Source organism: Cajanus cajan, chromosome 4 (assembly GCF_000230855.2).
Source record: "Cajanus cajan strain Asha chromosome 4, NIPB_CcT2T_4, whole genome shotgun sequence".
Lineage (NCBI taxonomy): Eukaryota > Viridiplantae > Streptophyta > Magnoliopsida > Fabales > Fabaceae > Cajanus > Cajanus cajan.
The window spans coordinates 76,546,849-76,560,731 of record NC_138520.1 but is presented as its reverse complement, the minus strand read 5'-3'; the positions used below and the strand labels follow the sequence as shown (position 1 = coordinate 76,560,731).

Here is a 13,883-nt window from a genome sequence, read left to right as displayed (position 1 = left end):
AGGTAGGTCTGTCCCCTACCTTGCCCAAGTCATTAAACCTACACTTTGATCTACATTTTCCCATCCTACTACACCACGTCTTAGAAACCCTCTTTCTGTAATCTAATTAAACAAGTTTCCGTTAATATGGCTGGTTATTTTAGTAGGTTAATTTAAATGGTTATACTTTAAAATAAGGGGGTCCATGAAACTTTAAAATATAAAAAAGAGGTTTATGTGTCACACATACACGCGTTATCAAACTTAGAATACCGTGGTTGAATCTTGTAACTCACTCATTTTTCATATGATTATCAATATTTACCAATAAAAGGGTCAATTCAATTCCCATTTCCCATGGTTAAAGTCCATTAGACCAAACTAAGTAGGTCTTCAACGTGGTCTAAATTTGTGGTTAGCACGATCACATCACACCTAAACAAAGTTTAGCCAACAACCCTCACTAACAACGACCTGCCATCACATATATTAAAGTTTTAAACTAGGAACTTTGAAAACTAATCAATGTTTATTAAAAAAGACTGGCCAGCTTATCATTCTAAGGATACCAACCACCTGGCCATTGGTTTGATGCTTCTTTCAATTTCCTTAAACAAAATTTTGAATTCAAATTTTGTAAATAGATAAAAGATATTGAAAAAAAAAATTATTAAAAAAGATGGTCAAATTCTCGAGATTAATTATCGATAAAATCAGTAAATATTTTATACTAATAACATGATTATTTAAAAAGAAATATCAATTTTTATACGTGATATACGTAACGTAATATAAGATACTCACATGTTTGAGAAATAGATTGGCATGTTTTCTACAGACAAGACAAAGAATTTTGTGCAATGATGGATATATACAAAGTGAAAAGGCCCTTAAAGTATATTCAAGGACAAGGATTTTACATTCCCTCCAGTTGTGCACATTGTGCTATTGGGACATCTGTATTATGCAATAAAAGTCAGACTTGTATTTAAGATGGCAACTGCAGAGGTTAAAAAAAATATTATTTATAGATACTTCTTATGACCAAAGATGGCAGTCCCAACATTCCCTTTGTTTAATTGATGCTTTCAAATTATTTTAAGAGTTTTATAATCTGTATTAGGAATAGGAACCTTCCTGGTTCCTCCTTGAATTTAAGCCCTTAGCAGTTAGCACATAGTACATCTACCATTTCACTTCACAACCTTTTTGGCCCTTTACCAAAACTTTTTGCAGCTGAAACAGATAAGCAGATATCAGGCTATCTCTATTAATGTAAGTTCAATGCAGATTTTTCCTTCATCAGCTATAGTCTCTCATTCTATGTTTCTTTGCCAGTGTGTGTTGTTTTTGCTTTGAGTTGGCATATACAGCTTTCCTGCCTCAGAAATGGATTCTTTTAAACAAATCTGGGGTGCAGAAGGATGTAGCAGTAGTGAATCTGGTTGGACTATGTATATTGCCTCTCCCATGCAGGAAGATGATGCTGGATGCAGCAATGAAAATGATGGATATCATGACATCTATGGTGAGAACAGGAGAAAGAAGCAAGGGGTCAAAGTAGATGAAGAAGAAAGTGATGACTCAATGGCTTCAGATGCTTCCTCCGGCCCAGTTCATTACCATCATGCTTATGCTCACAGACAAAGTAGTCACGGGTCAGCAGCATCTAAGAAAGATAAACAAGATCATGGAAGCAAGTGTTCTTCTAAGAAGAACGCAAACAAACAGGAGAAGAAACGGGTTGACAGCAGAAGTAAAAAATGATGAGAAGTTCCATTGTATGTATATGATGCTGGGATTTTTGTAACCATGCATCTTCATAGTTTGAATTTGTTGATTTGTACTCATACCTCTTCTACTCTTAAGGAAATATCCCTAAACATTCTTTGAAGTAATGGAATCACAAGTTTTATGCGTTTTCAAACTGAACTCTATGTTGAATGTTATTATTCTTTGAATGTGAATACAAATTCCAAGTGTGAGGATAAAGGAATGAGCCATGAGAAACACACCATAACTATGGTTGAATAGAAGTATTATCAGTGGTATACAAGCCAAATAATACCAGTTTCCACCAAAAGATTTGATGGTTCTAAGTTCTAGGTTCTAGGAGGGAAGAACTGTAGAGAATAGGGTCAAATCTTTTATCATGTAACTTCAACTTCACGTTTTTTTTACCTCGGTTTAAAACAGAAAATCATGCCAGCAGTGAAGAGAATTGTCTGTAGATCCATCAAGGCATCATCATTGATACAAGCACAACTTAAGGGTGAAGGGATATTGCAGTTAAAAAGCAAGAAATGTAAAAATTCCAAAACTAGAGGACGTAGAAGTAAAACGAGAGTTAACTGGTGCAAGAATGTTGAATTGAAAGTTAAAATCCTCTTGTTTACTATTACGTATGCAAAAGTTGTATTGAGCTGGTTGGCAGAAGAAACAAGAAACATGACACAAGAAAAGAGGCCTAGGGGCAGTTAGAGATGTGGCCAAAAGATTGAGGATAATAGCACAAAGGGAGAAAGTATTTTCTATGAAAAACCTTCCAATAATGATTCGTGCATGCATGTGTGTGTGCTGCCAAATGGTATGCAGCACGAATGGGGTATGCTGCGCTGGAAAGAGGGTAAGGTTTCACATAGTTACACAAATGACAACTAGAAGCAATAAAAGCATTGTTGCAGTGACAGGGCATTGGCTGGTTATGTGAACTAACTTTGCAAAGATTGGACACGAATGCAACAGCAAGGCAATCGCAAGTTTTAGGCTGTATCAGTGACATAAAAACATGAGGGCACACATGACTTGAAAGGAATCAAAAAAGGTCACACTCATATAAAACCAATAGAGAGAGAAATTTCTTTTATGTAATAGAAGATAGAAAATAGTTTTTTTTTTTTTTTTTTTTCCTTTTGTCCACATTTTAGCAAAGAAGGAAAACCAGTGAAACACTTTGGCGGAAGTTGTCATTGTTCACCGGATGCTGGCAAATGGTAATGTTTAGTTGAGTCATCATCGGGCTAACACTAACAAAACTTATTTTTTTGTCTAATGAATATATAATGAATACGACATATATAGTATTTTAAAACTAATAATTAAAAGTTAATTTATATTCGTAAGACGTGATTTTTATTAATTTAATATTATTTTAATATCGACAGAAATCAATTATAAAAGTTCGAAATCGATCTTTTGTATTTCGGAACAAACTTTATAATCAGTGTTTTGAATCTTAATAGAAATTTTGATAGCATCAGAATTTAGGATTGCTACAGTGCTCACTTCTGCTTCCAATTTAAATCATAGCTGAATTATATAGTTTCCACTGCCACGAGGGGCATTACGTTAATCACCCTGAACTTTGTTGTTTTTCAGATTCCTAAAACTATTTTTAAATATTCAATTGGTTAGTCACCACTTGCAATAGCCTTTTGTGATTTGAATTGATTCGTGCATATTAATTATCAGCAAGTAACGGAGAAAGAGATAATAGTAATGGGAACCACCAAAGATCCAATCAATTATACATGATCCAAATTTGTAGCTTCCTTTTAGAAAGATGATCAACAAGAGTTGCAATGCCTTTAATTCTCAATAACAAGAGTTGCGACAAGAAATTATTAGTGAAGGATTTGCAAATGAATTGTGCCAATCCCTGATTCAGCTAAAAAACATTAAGGACTTTTCAATCATTGAACTCATTATTGAAAAAATCATTATAGGTTTCTCAATCATTGAGTCCATTATTGACACAGAAGACTTTAAAGAAAATATAACAAAACCGAAGAAGCTCAACATCAGCAGAGAAGGGAAGATATGGTTAATGAAAGAAAAAGATGGGTTCACAGAAATTACTTCTAACGACTAGCTCAAATATAAGGGGCTTAGAGGAAATTGGAAATGTATGACCCGTTTCTTTTGAGAAAAAAGTTCTGTTTTTACTATTTTTTTTAATCAAACTCGATAGTCGATACCAAATTTTACAAAAATTGTCATCTTATTTTCAAATATTTGCACATAAAACCATAAAAACAAAAATTTCTTTATCTATTTCTTGTACAAATCTTCTAAAACAGAAGATAGATAAAAACCCAGATGACAATTTTGCAATAAAAAATGTTTTCTCAAAGTTAATGGATCCTATAAAAAGCTAAAAGTGAGCTAATTAAAAGAAAAACTTGCTCACTTCTAAATAGTGTTTTAAAATACTAGTCAACAATACAGGGAAGGTACTCGTTCATGATTCATTGATTCAACCATGGTTAAATTAGTGATAATTAAATATTTTTTAATTTTATAAATGCCTTAAGTTACAACTAATAAAATCATAAAAACTCAGGTTAGATAAAGTTTTAAATTAAAACCAGATGATAATATTATATATCATGCAAGGTACAAAAAGAATCATGAGAAGATAATAATAACAATTTATAAGTGAACCTCATATGCGAACCTTTGTAACTTAACAATAACATTGAGCATTTACAAAAAAAATAAAAAATAAAAAATGAACCAAACAGTTTGGACCGGTTTATCTCTGCTTCTTGATCAGTTCTCCGCAGGTTTTAAGCTGATTTTTTGGGCTAAACAGACCGAACATTTGACCAATTCACTCGTTTTCTGGTTGAACGGGTGAGTTCAGTTTGTTTTCTTGAACAATGCTCTTAAACCACGCATGTTCTGCTAGGTAAGGTCTGACATAAAAGATTTACAAGGAAACTGTAAAATCCAAGTTCAACCCCAACAATTGAGAAAAGATGAAGGAAATCAAAGAAAAAGAAAAGTACGCATTTTTTCAAGGGCCATAGAAAGAGTATGAATCTGCATGTTACTCCTGTCTAACTAATTCAAAACACAAGGAGTAAGTGGAAGAAGTGGGAGAGAAAAAGAGTCCATCTATAAACACATAATCCACACCTGTGCATGCCAGATTTTGATTTGTCTTTATCTGTGGGGCAAGCTACAACAAAATCAAAAATTGTCATCCTCCACAAGTATGCAATTCCAAAAGAGTGCAACTATTATTAGAGGTTTAAAGTAGAAAATAAAGTAACAACTACCTTTAGTCCTGCTAAGTGGGACCAGTTACATTGATCAATAGATGCCATTGGCCTCCATCAGGAACCAAAAATTGAATTATTGATTCATAAATAAATAAAAGTGCCAAATTTTATGTAGGCTTTAAAAAACTATCCCCATTAATATGGAGCTCAGATCAGCTATTGACTACAATACAGGCAGAGTAAAAAATAAGGTTTTAATTTAGATCCTTTGTTTATCACTATCATTCAATTATATGTTGCATAACATTAAAAGCGCTTGACTTATGAGCATCTCAATGATGTGACAAGGGACAAAATATGATTAAGGGATAACATATGTTAAGAATTATACGTTTAGGACCCAGGAAGGGAAAAAAAAAACATGAGAAAGACAGCTCAAATTAATAAACAAAAGATATTCTCAATAGAGATAACTTAATACCGATATTTATACTAATGGTTAGGTCTTGCACTAGTTCTAGCAGTACAAGCCCAAGGCGACTAATAAAGTAATAATAAAACCAAAACCTAAATAAATCAAGAAAGATATGAGATAATCTACTGATATTCGTATTATTCTCTAACAATATCAAACTTGTTCTCTCTTGAAGTAGATCAATATTAAATTCAACAAGTTAGAATGAAAAAAAAAAAAAAAAATTTCAACTCCTGCGGTGACAACACATGTATACATGGTGCTAAAGGAAATCTTATCAAAATGTGAAAATTAAAAAGGCACCATGAACTGGGTCCAATTTTGTATCGAGCATAGCACAATCAGCAAAGATACAACATAGTTGGAAAACAGAATACCAAGCAATTCAGTTGGAAATAATAATAAAACTTCACCACATTGTGGCTATGTAAACTCAACTCAGCATACAGTCTGAGCAGAAAACATTACATTTATTAGGAATCCTCATGGGCTCAAATAAAGTAATCTAAATTTTTGACCCTTTGGCAAGCTTGAACCACTCAGTATGGTAAGACCCCTCAATGTCAACCCTTTCGTATGTATGGGCACCAAAGTAGTCTCGTTGAGCTTGCACCAAATTAGCTGGCAATCTTTCCCTCCTGTAAGTGTCGAAATAAGCAAGACTAGCAGACATACCTGGAGTGCTGATACCAGAATTGATAGCAAGGCAAACAACTCTCCTCCAGGCAGATTGGCGATCAATAATTTCCTTCGCAAACTCTGGATCAACAAGAAGGTTTGCCAGATTAGGGTTTCTATCATATGCCTGCTTGATTCTGTCTAAGAATATTGCTCTAATGATGCAACCCCCTTTCCAAATCCGGGCCAGTTCACCCAACTTCAAATCCCAACCCTTTTCAATACTCTTTGCACGGATCAGATTCATTCCCTGTGCATAACTACAGATTTTGGCTGCATAAAGAGCCTTCCTAACATCGTCAATCAGCTTCTTCTTGTCTACTGGTTGATCAGTCACAATATCACCAAAGCCACCTGATTTAAAGACCTTTGCAGCTTCAACTCTTTCCTCCTTCAACCCACTCAGGAACCTAGCATCCAAAGATGCTTCAATAGTGGGAGCAGCAACCGATAATTCAGCAGCTTGCTGAACAGTCCACTTACCAGTACCCTTCATGCCAGTCTTGTCTAGAACCTTGTCAACAAGATACCCATCTGCTTTATCATCCTTAATTCCAAATATATCTGCAGTGATTTCAATCAAGAAACTCAGAAGTTCTCCCTTGTTCCATTCTGAGAAGACACTTTGTAGTTCCTCATTTGACAACTTCCCCACTGATTTCAGCACATCATAAGCCTCGGCAATCAGCTGCATGTCACCATATTCAATGCCATTATGGACCATCTTCACAAAATTACCAGATCCACCTTTGCCAATATAGGTCACACAAGGACCACTGTCACGGACTTGAGCTGCCACCTTGAGAAGAATATCTTCTATGTATTTGAAAGCCTCGAATGAACCACCAGGCATTAAAGAGGGACCATTTCGAGCACCTTCCTCACCACCTGAAACTCCCATCCCAAGGTAGAGCAGACCCAATTCAGCCACCGCTTTCTCTCTTCTCTCAGTGTTCTCGTACCATTCATTTCCACCGTCAATTATACAATCACCCTTTTCCATGTATGCGGATAGGGTCTTAATGGTCTGGTCAACTGGTGCCCCGGCCTTAACAAGCATTATTATCACCCTAGGCTTTTGAATGGAATGAACAAAAGCTTCAGGGTCATGGTAGCCATATACTGGAAGATTTCCTTCCTTTTTTGCTCGTTCTACAGTCTCATCAACCTTGGATGTGGTTCGGTTATAAACAGAAATGGGGAAGCCTTTCTCAGCAATATTGAGTGCTAGGTTTTGGCCCATAACAGCCAGTCCAGCAAGGCCTATTCTTGTTGTGGGTTGAGCCATAATTGATTTCCTGTTCAACGATTGATAACAAATACAATAATAAGAGTGAGGTACAGAAAAACTGGCCTGAACTTCTGATTCAAGGAAAACAAATGCTGTAAACGACAACAACTGAAACAACTAGAGCTTGATTAGTGACTCTATTCCATCGATATAACTTACACCGAATACAACAAAATCCAATAATAAAGAATTAAGAATGTAAGGAAGAGAGGATGTCTTCTAAGATATTCAGAGATAAAAACGAAGCAAGACTACCAAACTTTCTTTCAAAAAGTGAGATCGCCAAAACAATCCTATGATCATGCCATAGAAACATCAGAGTAACTTGAAGCTCTTGTGTTCTCTTCATTAGTCTAAAAGTTTAGTGTGAACTATAAAAGCCAAACACCAAACAAGTTGTACGCTTTCCTAGATTTGCACTTATCCAGCAAGAGCTACTTCCTCAAACCTCAAAATCCCTTAAAATGCCAAAATACAAAATTACAAACAACAGTATAGTGCATATTCGAAGCAATTATTTATTCACCTAAAAATACAAAAAAAGCCAGCCAGGTTCTACAAGATCTTACATTCCTTTTAAAAAAATAAAAAAATATTAAGACAAAGACAAAGTAAGCCAACAAATCATAACAAGTGTATCCGCAGCAAGCAAATCAGTGCCATGGTAAAACAAACTCATCCCACAACAATCAAGGGTGTGAATCAGCAAGAAACTAGAACAGAGACCCAGATCAGCGACACTCAGAAGATCAAACCCAGAAAAAAGCAATCACACTATCTCCTTGATTTCCCTTAAACATCAACGAACAAAATAAATCTAGCATAATAATGATAAAAATTGAAAATTGAATTTCTGGGCAAAAATCTTAAGTTCATATAAACCACCAACATCAACTCAAAATGGATCCAAAAGAATTAAAAATATATATATAAATAAATAAAAAGGAAGTTGGAAAGGAGAACCTGAAATTTGAAGCGAATTAAGGTGTGAGAATCGCAGAGCACGGATGAAAAGATTGGGGGATTGAAGGTATATATATTATATAAGAGTAATAATAAAAAATGATTATTGTTTGCAGTTGAAACTTGAAAGGCGAGGGTGGGTGATGGCTAAGGAGACCAACCAGCGAATTATTTGGACCTAAGAAAAACAACTAAATATGTACTAATATAGTTAATAATGTATTATATCTTTCTATTATTAATTTTTTTTTTAAAAAACTAATTTTTAACAACTATCATTCTGTTTTAATAATAATTATTTTAATTTGACAGTAAATATTAAAAAATAGGAAGTAGCTGTTTTATTTTGGTATAATAATGGTGTGAAAGTTCATGAAAGGAACTTGTCAAATTTGTGTAACTACCAATTGAAGAGTGGGTAGGTGGGAAGAAACGACACCGTTGATTCCAATCTACTGTGCTGTGACGACTAACAGGCACAGGCACAGCTGAGTTCAAAGTTGGGTCAGAGTGAGGCCCAATACCAATCCCATGTTTCCTCCTTTTCACACTCTCATCAATGAAATCAGCATGATGGATTAATTATTATGACACCACAATTAATAAATATCCCCATATTACCATTTTTCTTCCTCTCACCCTATCTTTCCAAGTTAATATCTTGTTTAAATACAAATTTTAAAATACTTTTAAAAAATTTTATTAAAAAAATTTATTTTTCAATAAATAAGTTTATAAATGTTTATGACTTATATCTAAACACTTTTAAGATTAATTTCATTGGCTATTCTATAAATATTCCTAACATGAGTTTTCGTACATTTGTGGATGAAATAGAGTTTTATTATCATAAAAATCTTATTGATTTAAATGAAATAATCTTTCATAATAAAAATACATGTAATTTATATATATAAAAAATACATTTACACCTATATTTGTTCGAGTGGTAGTTTGTTTGTATTTCTATAAAAATATCTTTAATAATTATTACACTATTAATAGTTGATATAGAAGATGATTTTAATCGATAAATTATTGGACTATGGTTGTATATTTTACTGGTTAATTGTATAGAGTTCTGTCAAATTTAAACTATGATAATAAAACAATAAAAATGTATATTTTAAATATATATATATATATATATATATATATATATATATATTATGTTGTTTTTTTACGTATATAATAAGATATTAAATAAATTTAATTAATATAAAATTTTGAATAAATTATGTTATCCTCGTTTGAGAGATAAGAGTATTACACTCTTATCTCTCTTATATAAAATATATAATTCAGTTTATTTAAGTTAACGTTATTAATATAAATTACATTCTCTTCTCCTAAAAGATGTAAGATTATACTATTCATTATGTATGTGTTAAAATATAAAATAAATTATATTTTTATCTCTTAGATTCTCAAATATTACATTATCAATCTCTTATTATCTTATCTTAACATCACTAAAAATTGATCATTAAAGAATTTTTAAAAATATTTTAAATTTAATTATTTTAAAAAATTAATTTTAATTAAAATATATTACAAATATATTTAAGTTCATTTCCATTCATTCGCTGAATTAAAAAATTATAAAATATTTAATTAAATTTAAAATAGTTTATTAAAATAATAAATAAAATAAAAATTATAAATTAAATTATATATTATACTATATACGTTGATATATATAATATTAATCAACATATATATATATATATATATATATATTAAATTTTATAATAATCAAATTTCTTTAATAATAGACTTTTAATATAAATATATTTATTTAAAATCACATAGTTAATATGTATATTTTAGTATTAAATTAATTAAATATAATAAATAATACTTTATCATAAAATACTAATTTATTTATATATTATTTAAATATATTATTAGTAACATCAATTAAATAATATATTAATTTAATATATATATATAATTAACACTATATAATAAAAATATTATTTTATTTAAATTTTTATAAAAAATATTACATTAGTTATATTGATTTAATAATATCATAACACTTGGAATTGATTTTATTATACTTATTTATATATATATATATATATATATATATATATAATTTTAGTAAAACTTATAATAATTTTTAACATAATAATTAAATATGTAAATTAAGAGATATATTGTTAAAAAAAATTAAGAGGGAAATCTTTATAACAAGAGATGGTGATATAATATTTACATCTCTAAGAAAATGTTTGTGTAAAGGGTGTTTTGGTTGTATCTCTTACAAACATAACTTATATGAAAGGAAATTTAAATTCAACATTAAATTTTGAAATAAATTATTTAATTAAAAGTTATTAAACTATGTAATAGTTTTTTAATTAAACAATATATAGCTTAATTTTATCTCTTCGGAAATTTAATAAATATATTTATATTTAATAAATGCAAGACTTAGATATTAATCATGTTTAATTTAATTATATACTCCTTTCATCTCATTTTATTTTATATTTAAAATTTTCATACATATTACGAAATATAATTAATATTTAGATTTCATAAAATCTCTTATACAATTTCTTAATATATCACTTGTTTTTCATATTAATTAGATTTAATTTAATTTTTTTTTCTCACTCCACAATAAACCATAAGGATATATAATAGAAGAATTTTTTTTTATATTTCATTAATATTTTAAATTATAGTTAAAATAAAACAAAAATGATTAAAAAATTGAGCAAAATAGAGAGTATTATATTCAATAAACATAAAATTTAATCTTGTTTAACAATCATTTTCACTTATAATATGTTAATTATAGTATTTACTAATAATATAATAAAATATAAAAGAATAATATATATTAAAGATATGACTTTTCATGCAAATTTATATACAATTACTAGTTAGGTTGACTTAATGATAAGATGGTTGAGATAATATTCATAATGTCCTAAATTCACATCTTAGTATTGTAATTGTATATTAAAAAAATATAAATATACACATTAAAAATATATTATCAAATAAAAAGTAATTATACAAATAAATTCAATTTTTATAATAATTACTTTTTATTTGATAATAAGCTTTTAATATGCATACATTTCCCTAACGTTTACAATGGCAATAACATGATTTGAAATGGGAATGTAATATAATATTTTCAAATATCAATTATTATTTTAGTAAATTACATATCTAATATTTTTTTAACACATTATTTTACATTTTATATTTTTTTATTCATCAAAATTATAATAACCACTATAATACCGCATACTACCCTAATTCCACTAAAAAGGTTTGAGTTCATATGCATGCACTGTCTTTTATGTTTTTTAACTTTCACATTTTAGTTGATGTAAAAAGAAATCACATTTAAGTGATGTTTTGAGTTTATTTGTTTGTTTAATTAAAAAGCATTTATGTTACAATGAACTTTTTTGACTTAAAATAAAATACTATAATATTATTTATTATTATAATATTATATGGTGATTCTCTTATGTTTTGACTCCTAATATATTGATCATTTAGGAAGAAATTATAGAAGTATAAACGTGTTGAATTAAGTCAGATTTGAATAAATCTCTTATTCGATCCAATCAAAATTAAATAGATTGGATTAAGTTGAGTTTATATTTTTTTCTTTTTAAATTTAACTCAATCCAACTTGATCATAAACGGATTGGTTAATCAGATCACCATAATTATATTTATTTATTTATTCTAAAAAATTAAATATTTTATAATAAATATGAATCATTTGATAAACTCATAAAGTAAATAATGATATAAATTAAATTTTAAAATAAATTTATTAATTTACTATATTACTATCGACTTAAATAGTCAACATTAATATAAATAAAATTTAAAATAAATATTGTACTGTTGTATGTTATTAATCTAAAAACAAAAATAAAATTATTACCAAATAAAAATGACATAAAGTTTTGTTTTAAATAAGTGAGCATTTAAATACTAATTTTTTTATTATATATAATTAGATTAGATTGAGTCATAAGTCAAAAAAAATATATAATTTATATATTATTGAATTTTGAGCGATTGGACCTAACATGAATGAAAAAAAAAAAATTTAAATTCATTGAATTTGTTTGAGTGAATTCAAATTTGTGAATTATCAATATCCGACTACACTCCTAAGAAGCCAATTTATATTACAGTTATATACTCGTGTGAAAAAAACTGTCTTTGTAAATTTTTTAAAGTAAAATTGAAGTGAACAATTAATAATAAGAAGTAGGAGGAGAAATACAAAAGTTAATATCTCAAATACAGCTACAACTTACAAATATAGTGATCATTAATCCCAATTTCACAAAGGCCGAAGCTCACTGCCGGTGGAATTTGTAAGTTACTGAACCAATTCCAATTGAAGCCATAAGTGAATAAACCAGTGCCTCATATCATTTGGATCTTTAGACATTTTATACTCCTTATCTTGAAGCCCTAAAGAATATGTAACCTTTAACCCTTACTCCTCATGCTTAGTTACACCAATTCCATCATCAAAGACGTACATACAATTCAATCTTGGGTTTGGCTTTACATTTTTGAAGCCAGTGAACTCTCATGACATGACAAGAAAAACATAGTCTCATGTCTACTGTGGTATTTTTTTTAGATAAAAGCAGTTTTGAAACAAAAATATTGCATCGATTGAATTGTAATTTTTAACTTACAATTGTAAAATTATAATTGATATAGAAACATAAGTGGTATGTTAACTACACCTAAATTTAGGATAAGAAAAAAGGAAAATAAAATTACAAAATAAATGCTTAGATTTTCTATTCATTGATAAGAATTTAAAAAAAAATACATTTATATACACCTAAATTAATGTTAATTAATGGATAATAATTATCCATGTATCAGCATCCTATTATTTTTTTAAAATAAATAAGTATCTAATTTCATCAAATATAATATTTCAACCACTTTAATTTTAGGAAAATTTTAAACCTAGTTAAGCCCATCCTAACATGGTACAACAAATTAAAGCATATAATTATGCTTCTAGTTTGAATTTTAATTACACTTTGACAACAAAGGAGGTGGCATCAACGTAATGGAGATTATGACAGAGGTTGCTATTGTAATGCTAACTAATCTAATTTATTAAAGTCAATATAATTATATTTTTATGAGTTACATCAAGTTGGATCATCCAGAGTTGTTAAATAAAATTTAAAATTCATAAAAAAAACTAATAAATTTTATTGAATAGTTAAAACATATTGAGCAAAGCACTCATTATTGTGACTGGACTTGCTGTTCACACTTTACATGAGGGTAATAGTTGTGCAGATGCTCTGTCTCTAATGAGAGCTTTAGGAAATGATAGACTAGTTATTTTATAAAAGCATTCTATGACTCTTTCTAGTTTGTTACTAGCTAACACTCTGTGTTTCAGTATTTGTATTTTTGTTAGTTTCTTCTTTTTATTTCTCATTCCAATAAAAAAAAA

At 29.2% G+C, this 13,883-nt stretch overlaps 1 protein-coding gene across 1 annotated transcript; it reads right to left on the bottom strand.

Annotated features, from left to right (window-relative positions):
• Nucleotides 1–5,751: 5,751 nt before the first annotated feature.
• LOC109817236 (6-phosphogluconate dehydrogenase, decarboxylating 2) lies at nt 5,752–8,566 on the bottom strand. The gene is made up of 2 exons (XM_020382485.3): nt 8,393–8,566; nt 5,752–7,436 (listed from the first exon to the last, which is right to left on the bottom strand). Exon 2 carries the CDS (start codon nt 7,424–7,426, stop codon nt 5,966–5,968), a length of 1,461 nt encoding a protein of 486 aa, XP_020238074.1. The 5' UTR covers nt 7,427–7,436; nt 8,393–8,566; the 3' UTR covers nt 5,752–5,965.
• Between the last annotated feature and the right edge of the window lie 5,317 nt (nt 8,567–13,883).

Coding starts and splice junctions, on each gene's coding strand:
- LOC109817236 (XM_020382485.3), bottom strand. CDS start 7,426: ATGGCTCAACCCACAACAAGAATAGGCCTTGCTGGACTGGCTGTTATG.